The 22,900-nt window shown below is 39.3% G+C and overlaps 2 protein-coding genes across 3 annotated transcripts in view; one reads left to right on the forward strand and one right to left on the reverse strand.

Moving 5' to 3' along the window:
* Positions 1-14,033, forward strand: part of LRP11 (LDL receptor related protein 11) — a 57,311-nt gene extending 43,278 nt beyond the window's left edge. The window contains exons 6-7 of the mRNA XM_006080269.4: positions 4,556-4,651; positions 12,090-14,033. Of these exons, the coding sequence (XP_006080331.3) occupies positions 4,556-4,651; positions 12,090-12,244 (251 nt within the window). The 3' untranslated portion in view covers positions 12,245-14,033. The remainder of the gene's footprint in view (positions 1-4,555; positions 4,652-12,089) is intronic.
* Positions 14,034-16,328: 2,295 nt separating this feature from the next.
* Positions 16,329-22,900, reverse strand: part of PCMT1 (protein-L-isoaspartate (D-aspartate) O-methyltransferase) — a 42,874-nt gene continuing 36,302 nt past the window's right edge. For both annotated transcript variants that reach the window (XM_006080271.3, XM_025294400.2), the window contains exon 8: positions 16,329-17,132. In XM_006080271.3, coding sequence (XP_006080333.1) covers positions 17,120-17,132 — 13 coding nt within the window. In that variant the 3' untranslated portion in view covers positions 16,329-17,119. The remainder of the gene's footprint in view (positions 17,133-22,900) is intronic.

Here is a 22,900-nt window from a genome sequence, read left to right on the forward strand (position 1 = left end):
TTTGCTGACTAGTCTAATAACTTTTTTTTTTAAACTTCACCTCTATTACTTTTTTTTTTTAATTTTATTTTATTTTTAAACTTTACAATATTGTATTAGTTTTGCCAAATATCGAAATGAATCCACCACAGGTATACCTGTGTTCCCCATCCTGAACCCTCCTCCCTCCTCCCTCCCCATACCATCCCTCTGGGTCATCCCAGTGCACCAGCCCCAAGCATCCAGTATGGTGCATTGAACCTGGACTGGCGACTCGTTTCATACATGATATTATACATGTTTCAATGCCATTCTCCCAAATCTCCCCACCCTCTCCCTCTCCCACAGAGTCCATAAGACTGATCTATACATCAGTGTCTCTTTTGCTGTCTCATACACAGGGTTATTGTTACCATCTTTCTAAATTCCATATATATGCGTTAGTATACTGTATTGGTGTTTTACTTTCTGGCTTACTTCACTCTGTATAATAGGCTCCAGTTTCATCCACCTCATTAGAACTGATTCAAATGTATTCTTTTTAATGGCTGAGTAATACTCCATTGTGTATATGTACCACAGCTTTCTTATCCATTCATCTACTGATGGACATCTAGGTTGCTTCCATGTCCTGGCTATTATAAACAGTGCTGCGATGAACATTGGGGTACACGTGTCTCTTTCCCTTCTGGTTTAATAACTTTTTAACCGGAGAATAATTGCTTTACAATATTATGCTGGTTTCTGCCATACATCAACATGCGTCAGCCACAGGTACGCATATGTCCCCTCCCTCTTGAGCCTCCCTCCTGACCCTGAATCTGGATTTCTTTTTTAAACTATAATACATGTTCATCCCAGCAGATTAGCCAAATTTTTTAAGGATCCAGATTAAAGCATGGACTTAGCTAAGCTAAGCTAAGCTAAGCTAAGTCACTTCAGTCGTGTCCGACTCTGTGCGACCCCATAGACGGCAGCCCACCAGGCTCCCCCGTCCCTGGGATTCTCCAGGCAAGAAGACTGGAGTGGGTTGCCATTTCCTTCTCCAATGCAAGAAAGTGAAAAGTGAAAGGAAAGTCGCTCAGTCATGTCCAATTCTTCGCTACCCCATGATCTGCAGCCTACCAGGCTCCTCCATCCATGGGATTTTCCAGGCAAAAGTACTGGAGTGGGGTGCCATTGCCTTCTCCGGCTTAGGAGAATGCACAATTTCTGTATGGAGGTGAGGGGGTTTGTCTGTACTTTCTCGAATTCCCATGCTATATATGCCAAAGCCTTGCTGTTAGGACTTATCTCTGGAGGTAACAAGTGAGCAACTTCAATCTTTGGATTATCATGGAAAGTATTTTATTCAGAGGGGACATTCTCACAAAGGATATTTAAAGAGTTTCTTTTTTTTTTTCACATGCCCCATATTTCATGTTTTCATTCTGAATAGTCTATTGTCTTCCTTCATGGTGGTGGGAATCAACTGGATTCTCAAATGAATGGAAGATTTAGTTAAAGAAATGTACTTGTCACAAATGAAGATAATCAGATGGCTATTTCCACAAACTTATTTTGAAGGGAGTAAGTCCTCTTTCATTGACCTAACTTCTTTGGAAAATATCATCTAATGAGCTATAATCAGCAGACGCCTTTAAATATACCCAAGTATTCTGGTACATTATTTGGCATTGCCTTTCTTTGGGAATGGAATGAAAACTGACTTTTTCCAGTTCTGTGGCCACTGCTGAGTTTTCCAATTTGCTGGCATATTGAGTTCAGCAATTTAACAGCATCATCTTTTAGGATTTGAAATAGCTCAACTGGAATTCCATCACCTCCACTAGCTTTGTTCATAGTGATGCTTCCTAAGGCCCACTTGACTTCACATTCCAGGACGTCTGGCTCTAGGTGAGTGATCACACCATCGTGGTTATCTGAGTCATGAAGATCTTTTTTGTATAGTTCTTCTGTGTATTCTTGCCACCTCTTCTTAATATCTTCTGCTCCTGTTAGGTCCCATACCATTTCTGTCCTTTATTGTGCCCATTTTTGCATGAAATGTTCCCTTGGTATCTCTAATTTTCTTGAAGAGATCTCTAGTCTTTTCCATTCTATTGTTTTCCTCTGTTTCTTTGCATTGATCACTGAGGAAGGCTTTCTTATCTCTCCTTGCTATTCTTTGGAACTCTGCATTCAAATGGGTATATCTTTCCTTTTCTCCTCTACCTTTTAAGTCTTTTCCTTTCTCAGCTGTTTGCAAGGCCTCCTTGGACAACCATTTTGCCTTTTTGAATTTCTTTTTCTTGGGGATGGTCTTGATCACTGCCTCCTATACAATGTCATGAACCTCCGTCCACAGTTCTTCAGGCACTCTGTTTATCAAATCTAATCCCTTGAATCTATTTGTTAAAGAAAGGCAATGTTTAAAAAAAAAAAAAAAGGCAATGACAAAGAATATTCAAACTACCTCACAATTGTACTCATCTCACTCGCTAGCAAAGTAATACTCAAAATTCTCCAAGCCAGGCTTCAACAGTACATGAACCGTGAACTTCCAGATGTTCAAGCTGGATTTAGAAAAGGCAAAGGAACCAGAGATCAAATTGCCAACATGTGTTGGATCATTGAAAAAGCAAGAGAGTTCCAGAAAAACATCTACTTCTGCTTTATTGACTACCCCAAAGCCTTTGACTATGTGGATCACAACAAGCTATGGAAAATTCTTAAAGAGAAGGGAATACCAGACCACCTGACCTGCCTGTTGAGAAATCTGTATGCAGGTCAAGAAGCAACAGTTAGAACCGGACATGGAACAACAGACTGGTTCCAAATTGGGAAAGCAGTACGTCAAACCCGTATATTGTCACCCTGCTTATTTAACTTATATGCAGAGTACATCATGAGAAATGCTGGGCTCAGTGAAGCACAGGCTGGAATCAAGATTGCTGGGAGAAATATCAATAACCTCAGATGTGCAAATGGCACTGCTCTTATGGCAGAAAGTGAAGAAGAACTAAAGAGCCTCTTGATGAAAGTGAAAGAGGAGAGTAAAAAAGTTGGCTTAAAACTCAACATTCAGAAAACTAAGATCATGACATCTGGTCCCATCAGTTCAGTTCAGCTCAGTTCAGTTACCCAGTCGTGTCTGACTCTTTTCAACCCCAAGGACTGCAACATGCCATGCCTCCCTGTCTATCACCAACTACCAGAGTTCACTCAAACTCATGTCCATTGAGTTGGTGATGCCATCCAACCATCTCATCCTCTGTCATCCCCTTCTCCTCCTGCCCTCAATATTTCCCAGCATCAGGGTCTTTTCCAATGAGTCACTTCTTTGCATCAGGTGGCCAGAGTATTGGAGTTTCAGCTTCAGCATCAATCCTTCCAATGAACACTAAGGACTAATCTCCTTTAGGATGGACTGGTTGGATCTCCTTGCAGTCCAAGGGACTCTCAAGAGTCTTCTCCAACACCACAGTTTAAAAGCATCAATTCTTCGGCGCTCAGCTTTCTTTATAGTCCAACTCTCACATCCATACATGACCACTGGAAAAACTATAGCCTTGACTAGATGGACCTTTGTTGGCAAAGTCATGTCCCTGGAAGCTTTAAAGTTGTTTGTTTGTTTGTTTCTTCATAAAATTCCTCACTTCAGCAGATCACTTCTGATTCATTTCCATTGAGCATTTTATTTTGCAAAAGTCTCTCCTGAAATTACACTTCAGCATGAGGGTAACTCCACTAACTCACTCATTACGATATTGTCAATATCATTGAGCACACAAGTGCTATGAATTCCTAGATGGCAGGTAATAGAATGACACAGCCATAGCTCACCAGAACCTGAGATGAAAATTCTAAGATTTAATCTTCTATTACATTTGCTCTCAGGAGTATGTTATAACTGAATAGAATAGTTAAACAATGAACAAGCTATCATTAAATCAGAAGTGCTGGTTTCCACCAACAAGCAGTTAGACATATCTGAGTTTAAATCTCAACCCTATGACTCACTGATTACCAGAATGAAATCGGGCAAGCACTGAACCTCTTTGAGACTAACCAGAAAAAAAAAAAAAGCAACAGAGCTATTAATGCCTGCCAAACAGCATTGAGATAAGAAAGTGAAGTTGCTTTGTGAGTGACTTATGTGTTCAGTTTCTAAAGAAAAAAATGTTTCTGGACTGTTTCTGCATTCTATGGTATAAAGTCCAAACCTAACCCTTGACTTTTCTAGCTGAGCTTTTCCCTTTCTTCTCTGGGTGGAGAGGTAGGGGTGAGGGTGGAGTGAGGGGTAAGTTCTGGAGTGGTGAGCTTGTTTCCTGTCTCCGTCCAATGGTTTTTCACTAGCCTCACCTCTGCTTTATTCAGTTGGTCACATTGGTTATCTCGTGCTTTAGTATCAAACGTAGGCCTATGTTTATTGAAGAAATAAAGCCTATAAGTCCTTTCTTTAAGCCCTACCTTAAAATATATATATATATATATATATATATATATATATATATATATATATATGGCTGTATTTTCATGTCTGTTTCCTGAAGTTTCTGATGTACCTTCAATATGTTTTATTTATTTTCCACAGATGGTGATTCCTCAGGGAAGAACAGAAAAGAGGAAAATTATATTTTTGAGTCAAAGAGCAATCGAGGAGGAGGGGAACACCCAGCCCCAGAAGCAGGTAAATGTTCACCTTGGAAATTCATTGCTGAGTCAGGACAATTGCAGAACCATGTATCCTGTAGCTGAGCTTACTAAGTGAATCTGCAAGAATTCATGACAAGAACAGGGTATATGGGTTGGAAAAACTGTATTCTCATCTTCTATATCACACTTCATCTTGGGGCTCATGAACTAGTATCTTCACAGCTTTGGTCCTCAGCTTTCTGTTCCCTGAGTTGACTGGAGAGGATGATCACTACAGTCCCTTTCCAGGGGTAACATTCTGTGGAATGAGTAGTACTCAAGACACAGTGGTTAAGAACATGGGCTCTCGGATCAGATGCCAAGGTTCCAATCGCCTGCTCCATCACTAACTCCATGACTGGTTATCTTTTCTCTCTGCGTCTTAATTTCCTCATTGGTCAGATGGGTGTAATAACTATACCTGCCTCACAGAGCTGTTAGGGAGAATAGATAGGACATCATATAGAGCTTTTAGCATATTGCTTGGCTCATGCGATAAGCCATATAAATGATGGCTATTATGACTGTTATTTGTGATCAACAAGGGCAGAGGTGTTAGAGTGTACCGTTCTCTCTCCAAGTGCTTCAGTAACAAGAGATGGAAGACACAGGAATGGGGAAAGGGTGCAGGAGGTAGAGGGGGATATTTAGTAAGTAGAAAGAATACTATAATGTCGTGGTTTGGGTTATTCTTAACTAGATAGGGAACACTTTCAACATAGTCCTGTAGAAAGGTAGATTTTGATCCTAAATCTCACAAACTAATTAGTAAAATAAAGTTTAGGAGAACCAAATATTATTAAGCTACAGATCTAAACATTGAGAAGACTTTCTTTTTATCCTAGAAGTAGTCTCGTAACAATGGTCACATATAATTTTTAAATAAAATTGTTAAATAATACATAAATTTTTAATAATAAATAAAATTTTAAATAATAAATAATAAAATAATACAGATATCAAGTATCTAGATGCTGCCCAGTCTGCAGACCTGCTGGACATAGCTGTCCCAGGATATTTGAATAAAAAGAGCCTGTTGGACTTCACTGGTGGTCCAGTGGTTGAGAATCCGCCTACCAATGCAGGGGACGCCAGTTCGATCCCTGATCCGGGGAGATTCCACATGCTGTGGAACAATTACGCCTGTGCGCCACCACGAGAAGCCGCCACAATGCGAAGCCAGCGCTGCACGACAAGAGAGTAACTGCCTCTGCTCACAGCAGCAGAGACTCAGTGCTGCAGCCAAAAAATAAACTAAAGAAAAAAGAACAGCCCACCCCCTGCCTACAGACACAGAGAACGGGGCTCGCCCCTTGCCTCCATGGCCAGATGTGTCCAGAGACCTTTGGTTCTAATTGCCCGTTGCCTGTCCTAATTGTCACATACCTGAGTGTCACTCCCAGTCTTATGAACAGAATACCCAGTTCATCTACTTAATTCATTTCTGAGAAAACTAGCATGGTGTGTTTTAGAAGAGAGAGCGTGTGCGTGTGTGTGTGTGTGTTAAGTCTCTTTAGTTCAGTTCAGTTCAGTCGCTCAGTCGTGTCCAACTCTTTGAGACCCCATGAATCGCAGCACGCCAGGCCTCCCTGTCCATCACCATCTCCTGGAGTTCACTCAAACTCATGTCCATCGAGTCGGTGATGCCATCCAGCCATCTCATCCTCTGTCGTCCCCTTCTCCTCCTGCCCCCAATCCCTCCCAGCATCAGAGTCTTTTCCAATGAGTCAACTCTTCCCATGAGGTGGCCAAAGTACTGGAGTTTCAGCTTTAGCATCATTCCTTCCAAAGAAATCCCAGGGCTGATCTCCTTTAGAATGTACTGGTTGGATCTCCTTGCAGTCCAAGGGACTCTCAAGAGTCTTCTCCAACACCACAGTTCAAAAGCATCAATTCTTCAGTGCTCAGCTTTCTTCATAGTCCAACTCTCATATCCATACATAACCACTGGAAAAACCATAGCCTTGACTAGACGGACCTTTGTTGGCAAAGTAATGTCTCTGCTTTTGAATATGCTATCTAGGTTGGTCGTAATTTTCCTTCCAAGGAGTAAGCGTCTTTTAATTTCATGGCTGCAATCACCATCTGCAGTGATTTTGGAGCCCCAAAAAATAAAGTCTGACACTGTTTCCAGTGATTCCCCATCTATTTCCCATGAAGTGATGGGACCAGATGCTATGATCTTCGTTTTCTGAATGTTGAGCTTTAAGGCAACTTTTTCACTCTCCTCTTTCACTTTCATCAAGAGGCTTTTTAGTTCCTCTTCACTTTCTGCCATAAGGGTGGTGTCATCTGCATATCTGAGGTTATTGATATTTCTCCCGGGAATCTTGATTCCAGCTTGTGCTTCCTCCAGCCCAGCGTTTCTCATCAGTCATATTCAATTCTTTGAGACCCCATAGACTGTATCCTGCCAGGCTTCTCTGTCCATGGGATTCTCCAGGCAAGAATATTGGAGTGGGTAGCCATTCCCTTCTCCAGGGAATGTTCCAGACCCAGGGATCAAGCCTGCATCTCTTATGTCTCCTGAACTGGCAGGCTGGTTCTTTACCAATAGTGCCTCCTGGGAAGCCCTTAGAAGAGGGTGGGAAATTTTAAATTACCTGAACTAAAAGCATTAAAGTATGCCAACTGAGTATTTAAAAGTTGAAAATAACTTTCAGTATCCTAGCTAATACTTTATGGGAGGCATCATCTTCTTTGTCATCAAATTGATTAATAAATCATTCCTGATTCATTAGCCGGGAATCAGATCTGACAGTAGAGCAACCCTATGCCTGACTTTTTGTTGTTGTTTAGTTGCTAAATTGTATCCAACTCTTTTGTGACCTCATGGACTGTAGTCCTCCAGTCTCCTCTGTTCATGGGATTTCCCAGGCAAGAATGCTGGAGGTGGGTTGCAATTTCCTATCCAGGGAATCTGCCCGACCCAGGGACTGAATTCTCCTCTCCTGCATTGGCAGGCAGATTCTTTACTACTGAGCACTTGGGAAGCTATATCTGACTTTGGCAAACAGAAAATCCCCTTAGATTATATGCTGTTTTATGATTGCCATAGCTCCCTCTGAGTCCCATTCTTGGGACTGGGGTCTTCAATCATAGCTCTCTTCTCCTGAAGCCTGAACGCTGGTGTTCATCTTCAGACAAGTCATATGCATTTAGAAAGGCAGCCTGTAATCAATTTCCTTCCCTGAACAAGCAGAACTGGGGCTGGGTGTCGGGATCCAGTTTGTAAGAAATGGTTTTAGATTCCTAGGGTTGACCAAAGTCTCTTTTTCATCCAGTTCCTTTGTAACCTATCCATCTTTGTGACTAGTACTGGAAGATGCAGGGAAACTGACACCTTCAGGGCCAAACTGAGCCTTTTCAGAACTTCATTCCTCAGGGTCACCATTAGGAAACTGGAATGTATGCACCAGCTCAAGAGTCAAATTCTAGATGGTTGGTTTATCACAGACTTTTATATTTTACAATTCTCTTTGGGAATACTGTGCATGTATGCTCAGTTGTGTCCAACTCTTTGCAACTCCATGGACTATAGCCTCCTAGCCTCCTCTGTCCATGGGATTTTCCAGGTAGGAATACTGTAGTGGTTGCCATTTCCTTTTCCAGGGGATCTTCCCGACCCAAGGATCGAACCCACACCTCCAGCGTCTCCTGCATTGGCAGGCAGATTCTTTGCCACTGAGCTACCTGGGAAGCCCTTGGGAATACTGGTCTCACTCAAACCACTTGTTTTGTATCAAGAGTCACTGATGCAACCTCCTCATCCCATCCTCCTGAACCCAGACAATTCCAGAATGTTCTTGAGAATTTTCTTCAGGAGTTTTACCTAGGATTCCACAAATATACCAGAGGTTGAAATGCCATTAGTGTGTACTCAGCTCCAGCTCCTCTTGTCTTGGAGAGGAGGGCAGCTATACCTGGGAATGATTTTAAGCTCAGAAAATCAAAGCTATCCCAGGTGGCGCTAGCAGAAAAGAACCTGTCTGTCAACGTAGGACACAAGAGATTGACACAAGAGATTCAAATTCGATCTCAGGGTCGAGAAGATCCCCTGGAGGAGGGCATGATAACCCACTCCCGTATTCTTGCCTGGAGAATCCCATGAACAGAGGAGCCTGGCAGGCTACAGTCCATGGGGCTGCAAGAGTCAGACACGACTTAGTGACTAAACCACTACCACCATCAGGAGTGAACTTTCTCAGTTACTTGCCCCCAATACCTGTCAGTACCCACCCTCTCTCTTTTTTTTTCCTTGGCCCCACTGTGCTGTATGTGGGATCTTAGTCCCCCAACCAGGGATCAAAGCCATGTCCCCCGCATTGGGAGTGTGGAGTCTTAATCACTGGACCACCAGGGAAGTCTTCCACCCTCTCTTCCTTTCCTCCAGTGCTAAAGGAAAAGTATCCCCTCTTTCCAAGGTCAGTATCCCTCCCCCGACCTTGATGCAGCTCCTTATCACCTCAAGTTTGTTTTTCCATCATTTATTAATTCTCCATGTTTATAATCTCCACTGGTTCATTCCCCTAGACACATTTAGCTCTCAAAATATACAAGAAACAAAACAGCATCCCTCAGCCTTCAATCTCCCTGTAAATGAACTCCCAATTGCTAAGCACAGTGGCCTCTCCAGGCCTCGCCTCACTTGACCTTTCCTTAGCATTCGATTCCGCTGACCACTGTCCTCTTGAAATAGCCTCGGCCCTCTGCTTCCAGGACTCCCCACTCGGTTGGTTGCCAGCCATCCCTCTGACATGTCTCTTTCTATGCTTTCTGGTTCTCTTCTTTGTCTGCCCTCTTAAATGTTGATGTCTCCTAAAGCCTTGTTCCTGGCCCTCTTCTCTCTTCCCTTTCTCTCTGGAAGTCTCACCCAGTTTTGTAGCTGCAACCACCACCTTAATCCTAAAGGGCTCCACATATTTTTTAAAATTTTTATTTATTTATCTTACTTTGGCTGTGCTGGGTCTTTGCTGCTGTGCTCGATCTTTCTCTAGTTGTGGTGAGCAGGGACCACTCTCTAGTTGCGGTGTGAAGGCTTCTCCTTGCAGTGGCTTCTCTTGTTGCAGAGCACAGGCTCCAGGAGATGCGGGCTTCAGTAGTTGCGGCACACGGGCTCAGTAGTTCTGGTGTATGGGCTTAGTTGCTCCATGACATGTGGAATCTTCCCGGGTCAGGGATCAAATCCATGTCTCCCACATTTGGCAGGCTGATTCTTAACCACTGGACCACCAGAGAAGTCCCAGCGCTTCACATATTTAAGCCCAACTAATCAAAGAACCGAATAGAAAATTCTACCTGGATTGGCTGTTCAGTTCAGTTCAGTTCAGTCGCTCAGTCGTGTCTGACTTTTTGAGACCCCATGAATCTCAGCACGCCAGGCCTCCCTGTCCATCATCAACTCCCGGAGTTCACCCAGACTTATCCATCGAGTCAGTGATGCCATCCAGCCATCTCATCCTCTGTCATCCCCTTCTCCTCCTGCCCCCAATCCCTCCCAGCATCAGAGTCTTTTCCAATGAGTCAACTCTTCACATGAGGTGGCCAAAGTACTGGAGTTTCAGCTTTAGCATCATTTCTTCCAAAGAAATCCCAGGGCTGATCTCCTTCAGAATGGACTGGTTGGATCTCCTTGCAGTCCAAGGGACTCTCAAGAGTCTTCTCCTACACCACAGTTCAAAAGCATCAATTCTTCAGCGCTCAGCCTTCTTCACAGTCCAACTCTCACATCCATACATGACCACAGGAAAAACCATAGCCTTGACTAGATGAACCTTCGTTGGCAAAGTAATGTCTCTGCTTTTGAATATGCTATCTAGGTTGGTCATAACTTTCCTTCCAAGGAGTAAGCGTCTTTTAATTTCATGGCTGTAGGCATCGCAATATGAAACTGTCAAAAAATAATCTCTCTTGCCTACCCTAAACAAGGTCCATCAGTCATCTAAATCATGCAAGCAAACGTCCTAGAAATCAGATGCATGGACCACTCCTTTTTATATCTGCACTTCATATATAATTCTACCATATTAACTATAATACTTTATTGTATCTTTTCATTTAAATGTCTTTCTTACCCAGATTTGAAAATGACCATTAGAAAATGATGATCATTAGAAAATGGCATTAGAAAATGATCTCATTTAACTTTTGAAGAAGTGGTATACATAGTGGTTCTGAGACTGTACTGTTTGTACCACGTCCCATACTTAGTCAAGTCACTTAATCCTCGATAACTTAGTTTCCTCGTTTGTAAAAGGGGGATACAAACAGTACAAACTCATATGGTGGTTGTGAGAATTAAAGTACTTCATGTATAAAGCACTCTTTACTATCTTTGATTACCAGTGTCAGGCACATGGCTATTAATGCAAAATGAATGAATGAAAATATTATGAAGTCAGTTTATGCAATGGAGATTTTTGCTCTTCTAGTTCCACCAGTTGGCAAGGCCCCTGTAGCTAAAAATATTTCTGCCATACCATCTCCAAGCCTGGCCTGACTACAGAGCAAAGCAGACTAAGAATAGACCCTGCTGAGCTTGATAAGACAGACTGATCTGGGGTACACTCTGTCCTTTCTGGACTCCTGGATGGCTCTAAAAGATGCTTCTAGTCTAGGTGTCTAGGACCAACCCCACACGAAAAAAACCCATGAAGGAGAAGTAGAGATTTTTTTGCTTTTTTAAAAAAAAAAGTATTTATTTGGCTGCACCTGGTCTTAGTGGCAGCATGCATGATGTTTAGTTGCAGCACCTGAACTCTTAGTTTCTTAGTTCCCCGCCCAGGGATTCAACCTGGACCCCCTGCATAGGGAGCGCAGTGGTAGCCACTAGACCACCAGGGAAGTCACTTCCTAAAGTTTTTAATAATGGTTCTACAGGCTGAGAGTAGGTTCTCTGGCTTTAGGAAATAAAAATGTCTTTAAGCCCTAACCAGAGCAAGGAATCAGGAGTTCGTCCATATTTATTTTAATGGAGAATGATCATGTATGAATCCATAAATGTAAGCTACAGTGAAAATATTTCCTATGGCTACAGTGTCTTTGCAGTTGTCTGTTTACAGGATGTCTATTAAAGTTGGATATGGGGAGTCTGACTGCAACATTTGTACCTGCTGATGGCATATGCATCTCACAGGAACTTGCCACACAAGTTGGCTTTAAGGAAGTCTGTGTTTGAGACCTAGACCTTCAGTTTACAAGCTGTGTGCTCTCAGGCCAATTACTTAATCTTTCTGTACCTCAGTTAATCTGCCAAACAGAGGTAGTACAAGTACCTACTTGTAGTATTAATAGTACTTGTAGTAGTACAAGTACCTACTGAGTTGTTCAAGTTAAATAAAACAGTGCATGCACAGTGTTTATCATATAGTAGATTGTAGCTGTTATTGTTCTTAATCACTGACTCACCCTTGTTCATTTCTGACCTTGCACAGGTGCAGTGCTACCTCTGGCCCTGGGTTTGGCTATCACTGCTTCGCTGCTTCTCATGGTTGCCTGTCGACTACGACTGGTGAAACAGAAACTTAAAAAAGCTCGTCCCATTACATCTGAGGAATCTGACTACCTCATAAATGGGATGTATCTATAATAAGTGGAATCTAAACAGCTGAGGGCAAGGACATGTTTCACTTATAATTTACACATAGTTTGAGTTCTGATATTTATTACCTCTTGTTTTTAACTAAGCTAAGAAAACTACTGAAAACCCTGGAAGATTCTGCAAATACTCAACCTTTGCTTTTATTTATTGATTTTCCTTGGGAAGTATGTAACACATTTTGAAATTTAGAGGAGTCCACATGATTAAAGACTTTTACAAATCTAATTCTGATTTATGTAAGCTATCCCTAAAAATAGGAATTTGTAGTTAGCCAAGGCAGAAAATTCAGTGTCTCTAGAGGTGCCTGACAATGGCAGTGTTAACTTTGCTTCACAGAAGCCAGCCTTTGGCACTTCATAGCACCCCGCGTCCCTTGTCCCGTGGCCTTCCCCTTCCTCTCAGCTTCCAGTGCTCTCCTTTCCCTTCTCCTCTTCAAAACCTGTTTCTGGGGATGGATCTCAATTGAGCACACACCTTCAATGAGATGTTACCTTTGGCAGGAATATCTAAGCTATAAGCCTAATGATCAGGTCAATGAGGCCTCCGGGAAGGTAAATAGCAGTTCTTTCCAATCGCTGACTGACATCATGTCACGTGGCTGCTTCATTCTCCCAATGGAGAGTAATTCAGACTTTGGATTACAAGTAGCTCTAACATGGTCATCAAGTGAGATAGGAAATCAAAGCAGAAGCAGAGAACCTGGCAGGTCAAAAACTTAACACTTAGCTGAGGGAAAAATGAACAAGAAGGATGTTTAGTTCTTTCTTGGATCTACTCAACGCTGCTCAATGGTCCAGAACATAGCAGCTCACTTATATAGTCACTGGTTTTCAACATTAGTGTTGAGGGAAGGAAAAAACCACATTCAAATGGAAAAACAACACTGAATGGATCTCTGGGTACAGCTTTTGCAAAATTAAGAGTCAGTGATTCATGAATAAATAATCAACTTAAGAATCAGTGATTCTTCCATTCAGTGGAGTGATGCAGTTTTCCCATTATTTATTTAATGCTCTAAAATGTTACAGTATACAAACAGCTAATGCCAGGCTTATATATTCCCAGAGCATAAGGGAGTTTTGCACAAATTCATCTTTATAGAAAACCAGCATCTAGCTTAGCATCTTTTACCTTTTAATCTGTAGGATTTTAAAGGCATATTTATTTCCACCATTGCTTAATGCTGGGACAATACACATTCTAGAAATTACTCTACTGAGGCGAATGTATGTGTTCTATTTATATAATAGTTTTTTGTTTTTTGTTTTTTTTTACCATAAGTGGTAAATCTTTTAAGATACTTGAAAACCCTCTAGAAAACTATGTTTAGACTGAACCTGATGTAGGTTGTTCCTTTAGCAAAGGACTTAATTTGGGTTGGAGATATATATTAAGAAATGGGTAGTTAGTGGTCGGAAAACAAATAAATTGGTTATTTTTTATTTCCTGAGAAACTCAAGAATTTTGTTGAATTTTAGAGTTGAGCGAAGATTTAGATTTCTCCTTAAGGAGTTTAGAGAAATGACTGTATGAATGAACTTAAGATGTTTGTATTCTTTATGTGATGCTGTGCAGTTTGTTTTTATATAGAAGGATGTCACCTACAGCCATATTCAATAAAATAAAAACCGTTGAGGCATGCATCTTTCAGCACATCTTTTATACATGAAGAAATTAAAACACAATTTAGTATTGCTATGGTGTTGAAATTCTTGATAAAAAGATGTCCCATATCTATGTGTACAATATTCTTTAATAAATTGTATTTTATTCTTAAGCCTCTTTTTTTTTTTACAACTTTTAATACTTACTAGTACAGATGGTCTCCAACTTGATATGTTGCTCAGACTTACCTTTTTTTTTCTTTATGATGGTGCAAAAGTGATACATATTCAATAGAAACTGTGCTTGAATTTTTTTTTCTTTGGCTAGTGATATGCTGTGTAACTTCTCTCATGACACTGGACAGTGGTAGCACAGGTCTGCCCCCTCCACCCCCAAGAAAATATCCTTTTTACTATTGACTGAAAACTAATACAATAGTGTTATCATGGAAATTTTGCAGCCTCTTTGATCTGTAAGCTAATTTCTAAGCAAAATCCTGATAGGATAATCACCAACAAACCTAAATAAACAAACAGTGCTGGCAAAAGAAATTACTCAATGTGATGCAAGCAAGGCTGTAAGGGGCATAGTAATGTTCAAGGCGTGGGAATTCAAATACAGATGTCCTCGGCTGCCCTAGGTCCCTGGATCATTGCCTCTTGTATTAATACTTAAAGTATCCTCACTGTTACCATCACCAGCCTGGATATTCCACCCAAGTGAGGATGAGTTTAGACCCAGCAGCCCTAGAACTTCCTCTCATGAAAAAGGGAAGGAAGTGAAGGGAAAGGGAAGAAAAGCAGCACAGGAAATGGGGGTGGGGGTGGGGAGTGGGGGTGATGGGGTAAGGAGAGAATGAGGAAAGGAGGCAGGCTTTCACGGCCCAGGAGAGCACTCTAGGAACCAAAGCAAGGGGGCATGGAAGAGTCCTACCCGGGACAACAGGTCAGTTAGAAAAAAAGAGCCTGAAGTGGGGAACCAACACGACCACTGCCCCAGTGATACTGGAAGGATTAAGCATAGGGAAATTATCAGGTTTTTTCCTCTTTATTATAATATATAAACACAAACTTCCTTGGGCCCCAAGGGCCAGTCAGTTCTCTTCAAGCAGGATTTCTTAGTGGCGCTCTATTTGGTCTCTTCTTTGAGCAAAACATATGTAAATTAAAAGTTCATATAGTTAAAATTCATTCATCTTTACCCATTAATGAATGGTGCTTGCTTAAAATCCATTCCTCCATATTCAAAATTTTTTTTAAATCTTTGGGGTTTTTTTTTTTTGGCCACACAGCATTTGGGATCTCAGTTCCCTGACCGAGGATCAAAGCCCAGCTCCTGCAGTGGAAGTTTGGAGTCTTAACCGCTAGACTCCCAGGGAAATTCCTAAACATTTTTTAATTCAAAAAGTGTGAAGTCCAAGAGCAAGGCTTGGCATAGCATGTGTCTTCACCAATCAGATGCCACTTATTAGTTTGTCTTATCAGATTTATAAATTGTCCCCTCAACCGGACTACAGACTACACACCCCTTGAGAGTAAGGGCCTTTTTCTATCCCCAAGACCTAACAGACTTAACATAAATTGTTGATCATGGCTAGGAAGGATACAGATGAGTGAATAAGTTGAAGACTTAATTTAAAGTCCTTGAGAATATTTGACCTTTGAAGCTATCGCAAATGCCAAGTCCTGGATCAAAAGAGTTCACGGCCTGAGTCCAGAAGCAACACTAACCACAGCAAACTGAAGCCAGCAATGAACTCACAAGTTTTGGTCATCAACTAATGCAAGTTTCCTGTGCCTAAGACACTGCCCAAGAGGAGACACTCGTCAAAGACGTATGTACAATTTTTAAAAGCTATTTTCAAAGAAGTGATATTTTAGACTTTAACTTAAGAGGTGGAGGAAAGTTGCCTCAGCACCTCACTAAGGCTCTGCCTGCCAGAATCATACACACTTGCACACAACAGAAGGAAGGGCTTTGCTGGGAGGGCCAGTTCTGATAGCTTCTACAGCGTGTATTTCTTCAAGATTTAGAGCCCTTTAAAAAACTAAGTTCCTGCTGTAAAAGAGAAGATCACAACATTTAAGCAAGATCCCAATGTGTTACTGACTTAAACTCATTTTACAGTCGTTATATTAATAAATCTATTTGTAGGTCATAGATGGGTTTTGGTAAATTTATCCTTAACCTGCTCTTTCTTGACATCAAGTCAATTCATTCATTCATTCAGCACATACGGTACATCTATAAGAGGCCCTGTGTTAGGCAAAGAAAAATAATAAATGAGGTGAAGTTCTTGTCCCCAAGAAACCGTTACATTCCTCAAATGTGCAGTTAGATTAAAGCTCTTAACTTACTCAGATCTCACAAAACGGAGCATCAGAGAAACAATGTTTTCTCTGTGACCTTAGCATTCTGTACCTGGTGGACATATGGTTCTTCTATATTCAAACACCACCAATGCCTCTTTCACTTTTAACTTTATTTGGCAAAGCAGCACTGCATAAACTGTTCAGTAACTAGGACACAGCTTACACAGCATGTTAAATCCATATACATTATGAGCAGCAAGTTAGAAACAGAAAAAACAATACTAAGCTACAAGTCTCCTATCATTTTTAAAGAGAAAAAGGAAGAACTATGTCCGTTATGTTCAACCTGAACAGCCGAGTGTTTTAAGGGACATCACCTGCCATCTCCTTAAGTTTTAATATTTACAAATGCTTAGTTTTAAGGTAACAAAGCAGCTGATTGTATCTACAACATGCTATTCTATGACACCACATCAAAAGCTTTAAAAAGGAAGCTCATCTCTATTTTCTTAGTAGCATCTAACATACACCCAAAAACCAAAAATCTTAACTTGTGAATGGTGGTGTTATCTGATACACAAAAGCAGTCCGATAAATTAACATCAGAACAGAATTAAGTGCCTAAGAAAAGAAAAGTCACTCCTCAAAATCAATTCACAAACCATGTTTTCCATTTTGCAGAACCCCTTCTTTTAATATTTAAAGGAAAACGTGGGCATGTTAAAGTAATAATACACAAATTTATAGTCTGCATCCTTCTTCTTTCCAATCTGGCTTCTATGCCTCTCTGAAGAATTAGAAACCCCACAAATTCACACATTTTCATGCTGAAAATAGTGTAAGAAAGTTCAAAACAAGCTGTGATGCTGTTGATTTTCAAAAGCTTTGAGGACTGAGATGAGCAATCCACTGTAATATTATTATACTGGTCAAGCTGATGTTGCTTTTACAGTTCATCCCTGGGGGGAGAAAGAGAGAAATATATAAGTAGGAGTTACATATGATAAAACTTGGCTTTCTAACAGTTTAGATAGAACTAATAAATCAGTAAAAATATACTGATCCCCAAGCAATATATTACATTAAAAAAAAAAAAACACCTAAGCAAATGATTCAGGTCAAAGCAAAAATGGAAATCAGCCATTTCAAACATCGTTCATGCTACTCCAGAATGAAGAATGAAAACTGAAGGGCCTTACTTCTTTTTTAATTCAAAAGTAATTTTCTTCCTTCAAGACCAAAAATTCAGAGAAATGATAACATTTAGATCCAGGATCTTGCCAATACTATTTATTGTACAATAATAACTTAAGTATTTAGAGTTCAGATAAGTCTTTATATTCACAAAACTGGACACAAATTTAGTCTTTTGTTTAGAGTATCTGTTGAGTATATTGTTGAGCAATCACTGAGTGGGTCAATCTCAAACCAAACTCTGTGAGAAAAAGCATCATCTGCAGGTATAATATACCTGTCAGCTGATTTCATAAGGCAGCTTTATCAGCTCTAAGAGAAACCATTTGCTCAGCCAGCTGCAGCACTGTACCAGCAACTGCCAGTGAGAGGAAGGCAGGAATAAAAATGCAGGCTAAAGCAAACTGTATGGTATATAAATTATACCTCAATAAAGCTGCTAAAAGTAAAAAAATAAAGCTACCAGAAAAGCTTCTTATTTGAGGATAATCTGAGTAACAAGCAACACTGTTAAATACTCAAGTACTTTAGGGTTAAAGAAGTATGATGTTTGCAACTAAATATCAAATGATCCAGGGGAAAAAAATGTTATGTGTGTGTGTGTGTATACATATATAGAAAGAGGGAATGAAAAGGAATGTGGAAAGTGTTAATTAATAATTGTTAACTCTGGATGAAGAGATTCAGGAGCTCTTTGCACAATTCTTGCAACTTGTCTGTAATAAATTTTTTTTTAAGTTTTTAAAAAGCTGTTAAATAAATTTGAAGGAAAGATAAATAAAGAGCTAAAATTTCCCAGGTATGTGGTGAATTAAGGGATTTTTGGACAATATGGTATTTTCTATAAAATATGAATTTTATAAATTGTGCAAGAAAATATTTTGAAAATGACTTCTCCCATAAGTTGTCTTTGTCATACAGCACTGGATTGTCTGTCAAATGATAAGTTACCAGTTCTGGCTCCTCTTAATATATTCTTCCAAATAATATAAGTACTATAATTCTCATAAAACAGCTTTTAATGAAATTCATGCAAGCATTAAAATACTTAATCTTCAAAGAGTTTACTTGCAAAATGCTCTATTCATAAATTTATTCGTGCTTTTAAAAATATGAATTAAAGATACTTTTTAATCATTTTACCACATTTTACAGTTGCAAGGTACTAAGGATTTTGTCAATAAATATCTTTATTGCCCAACAATATAGTACATTTCTAAATATCCTCTTCATTTAAAAATTTTTTTGAAAAGGGAAAAGGATTAAAAACTCTCAACAAACTGGGTAGAGAGGGAACGTACCTCAACATAATAAAGGCCACATATGACAAGCTCACAGCTAACATCATTCTCAATGGTGAAAAACTGAAAGCTTTTCCTCTAAAATCAGGAACAAGACAAGGATGCCCACTCTCGCCACTTTTATGCAACATAGTACTGGAAATCCTAGCCAGAGCAATTAGGCAAGAAAAAGAAATAAAAGGCATCAAAATCGGAAAGAAAGATGTATAACTGTCTCTTTTTGCAGATGATAACTAACTAAAATTAGTTGTTTCTATATACTAATAATAAACTATCAAAAGAAAAATTAAGAAAACAATCTCATTTACAATTATAGCAAAAAGGATAAAATACCTAGAAGTAAATTTAACCAAAGAGGTGAGAGTTGTACACTGAAAACTACAGAATGTTAACAAAAGATACTGAAGATGACACAAATAAATGTAAATATATTTCGTACCCATGAATTGGAAGAGTTAATAGTTAAAATATCCATACTAACCAAAGTAATCTACTGAGTCAATAAAATCCCTATCAAAATTTCAATGACATTCTTCACATAAATAGAACAATCCTAAACTTTGTACAGGGCCACAAGAGACTCCAAATAGCCAAAGCAATCTTTAGAAAGAACAATAAGACTGGAGGTATCACACTTCCTGATGTCCAACTATATTACAAAGCCAAAGTAATCAAAACAGTATGGTACTCGGCATAAAAACAGACATAGAGACCAATGGAACAGAGTAAAAAGCCCAGAAGTAAACTCATGCATATATGGTCAATTAATTAGGAGCCAAGAATATATGATGAAGAAAGAACAGTCTCTTCAATAAGTGGTGTTGGGAAAACTGGACAGCCACATGAAAACAGAATGAAACCAGACCTCTATCTTAACACCACATCCCCAAAAATCAAAATGGGTTAAAGACTTGAATGTAAGACCTAAACTTATTGTGGTGATCATTTTGCAACATACCAAATCACTATGTTGTACACCTAAAACTACTACAATGCTATATGTCAATTATATCTCAATAAAACTGGTGAAAAAAATCATACCATTAAAAAATATTTAATGATGAAGGACAATGCTGATGATATTTTATTAAATAAAGAGGGATTATAAAATAAAACTATGATCTCAGGAATACAAAAGAAATGTATATACTTCTATAGATATATAGAAAAGAAGAAAAAATCTATAAAATGTTAATAAGAGGTTATCTCTAGATTCTGGGATTATGGGTGACTTTTATTCTTGTGTGTTTGTTTTATCCTTTTACAATGCATGTACATTACTTTGATAGGAATATTACTGTGGAAAACAAATAGAAGGCAAGGATATTAACAGTATCCCCCCCGCCCCCACCCACACACACAAAAAAAGGAAAAGAAATTAAGTTTACAGATCTGAATTATAACATTTAAGTTGTTAAGGAAAACCAAAAATTTGCTGCCATGGCATGTATAACCTTGTCACATCCTAAGACTTCAAAATCTATTAACCTTCTTAATTTTTCCTAATATTTAAAATTCTACATAACCATATTTTTAATCTGACTTACATGCATAGATCATTTAAAATAAAAAATAGTATGTATTAAATTTCTATAAAGGCTCTTTAAAACTGCTGCTGCTGCTGCTGGTAAATCACTTCAGTCGTGTCCAATTCTGTGCGACCCCATAGACCGCAGCCCTATATATGTGCTATTAATTAGATTCAGTTCAGTTGCTCACTTGTGTCTGACCCTTTGTGACCCCACAGACTGCAGCATGTCAGGCTTCTCTGTCCATCACCAACTCCTGGAGCTTGCTCAAACTCATATCCATCGAGTCGATGATGTCATCCAACCATCTCATCCTTGTCGTCCCCTTCTCCTCTCACCTTCAATCTTTCCCAGCATCAGGGTCTTTTCCAATGAGTCAGTTCTTTGCATCAGGTGGTCAGAGTATTGGAGCTTCAGCTTCAGCATCAGTCCTTCCAATGAATATTCATGACTGATTTCCTTTAGGATGGACTGGTTGGATCTCCTTGTAGTCCAAGGGACTCTCAAGAGTCTTTTCCAACACCACAGTTCAAAACCATCAATTCTTCAGTGCTCAGCTTTCTTTATGGTCCAACTCTCATATCTATACGTGACTACTGGAAAAACCGTAACTCTGACTAGATGGACCTTTGTTGGCAAAGTAATGTCTCTGCTTTTTAATACGCCGTCTAGGTTGGTCATTGCTTTTCTTGCAAGGAGCAAGCGTCTTTTAATTTCATGGCTGCAGTCAACATCTACAGTGATTTTGGGGCCTCCCAAAAATAAAGTCTGTCACTGTTTCCATTGTTTTCCCATCTATTTGTCATGAAGTGGTGGGACCAGATGCCATGATCTTAGTTTTCTGAATATTGAGTTTTAAGCCAGCTTTTTCACTTTCCTCTTTCATCAAGAAGCTCTTTAGTGCTTCTTCACTTTCTGCCATAAAGGGTGGTGTCATCTGCATATTTGAGGTTATTGATATTTCTCCTGGAAGTCTTGATTCCAGCTTGTGCTTCATCCAGCCCAGCATTTCGCATGATGTACTCTGCATGTAAGTTAAATAAGCAGGGTGACAATATACAGCCTTGACGTACTCCTTTCCCAATTTGGAACCAGTCTGCTGTTCCTTGTCTGGTTCTAACTGTTGCTTCCTGACCTGCATACAGATTTCTCAGGAGGCAGGTCAGGTGGTCTGGTATTCCCTTCTCTTGAAGAATTTTTCAGTTGTTGTGATCCACAGTCAAAGGATTTGGTGTAGTCAATAAAGCAGAAATAGAAGTTTTTCTGGAACTCTCTTGCTTTTTTGATGATCCAACGGATACTGGCAATTTGATCTCTGGTTCTTCTGCCTTTTCTAAATCCAGCTTGAACATCTGGAAGTTGACGGTTCACAAACTGCTGAAGCCTGGCTTAGAGAATTTTGAGCATTATTTTGCTAGCGTGTGAGATGAGTCCAATTGTGTGGTAGTTTGAACATTCTTTGGCATTGTCTTTCTTTGAAATTGGAATGAAAACTGACCTTTTCCAGTCCTGTGGCAACTGCTGAGTTTTCCAAATTTGCTGGCATACTGAGTGCAGCACTTTCACAGAATCATCTTTTAGGATTTGAAATAGCTCAACTGGAATTCCATTACCTCCACTAGTTTTGTTCTTGGTGATGCTTCCTAAGGCCCACTTGACTTCGTATTATTTAGATTAACATTAGCTTATTTAGATTGTTTAGATTATTTAGTTTAATATTAACTGGATTAATAACTATATATAACATATTACTTTATTGTATAATAAATAATTATACACATAATTATTAGGCTAATAACTCTAAGACACTAATATTTAGTATTTTATATTCTTTATCAAGAACAACTGAAAATATGTACTGTCAGGAAATAACAATCAAAATCTATGAATGTTTTCTAATTAATGGGCTTTCTGAGGTAATACAAGCTTTGTACAATTAACTTTGTGCAAAGCATTATGAAAAACATAAAAAGAATTCCAAAAGTAACAATATTCTTGCCTTTAAGAATGTAAAGTTTATCATAATGCTGTGTAACACATGTAAAGAAATTAAAAAGGGACAGTATAGAACAATTTGGAACACAGGATCAATTGGATACACTAGGACCTATACCCTCAATCCTAGAAATGCCCAGTCAGTTCATAACATCCTTTTCATGCGTACATGGCACTTCAAGAAGACATCAATAGACAAAGTACTTATGGAACGAGAACCCTGAAACATTCCTCTGTTTCATAAAACAGAGATGGACTTATTCCATCCACCCTTGTGGCTATTAAAAACAAAAATAAAACTTACCAGAAGATTAACAAAATGTTCATTTCTAGGTATATAAAATAAACATGTATGTATAAAATATAAATAAATATTTGTATTTAGTTAGTTGCAACCAACTAATGCAACTATTACCTATCTATAGTCTTGAACATAATACCACAGATTCTAGGTCTACCGCCTATCTATCTGGCATTCTCTCTCCTTTTATTAATCCATCAGAATTGCAAGGAATATTTTTCCAAGTATAAGGGGACAAAAGTCTACATTCAAGTTTCCGGGTTTATTTGACATGAGAATTCAGCATGCCCACTAAGTCCTTTTTTTTTTTCCCCATCTAGTTTCTAGCACACCTTTCCAGCAATGATTGGATCTCACTCTCAAAGAGCACTCTCCCTAGCTCTGGATGCCTCAATTAGAGAAGGATG

Source organism: Bubalus bubalis, chromosome 10, assembly GCF_019923935.1.
Source record: "Bubalus bubalis isolate 160015118507 breed Murrah chromosome 10, NDDB_SH_1, whole genome shotgun sequence".
In the NCBI taxonomy this organism is placed as follows: Eukaryota; Metazoa; Chordata; class Mammalia; order Artiodactyla; family Bovidae; genus Bubalus; species Bubalus bubalis.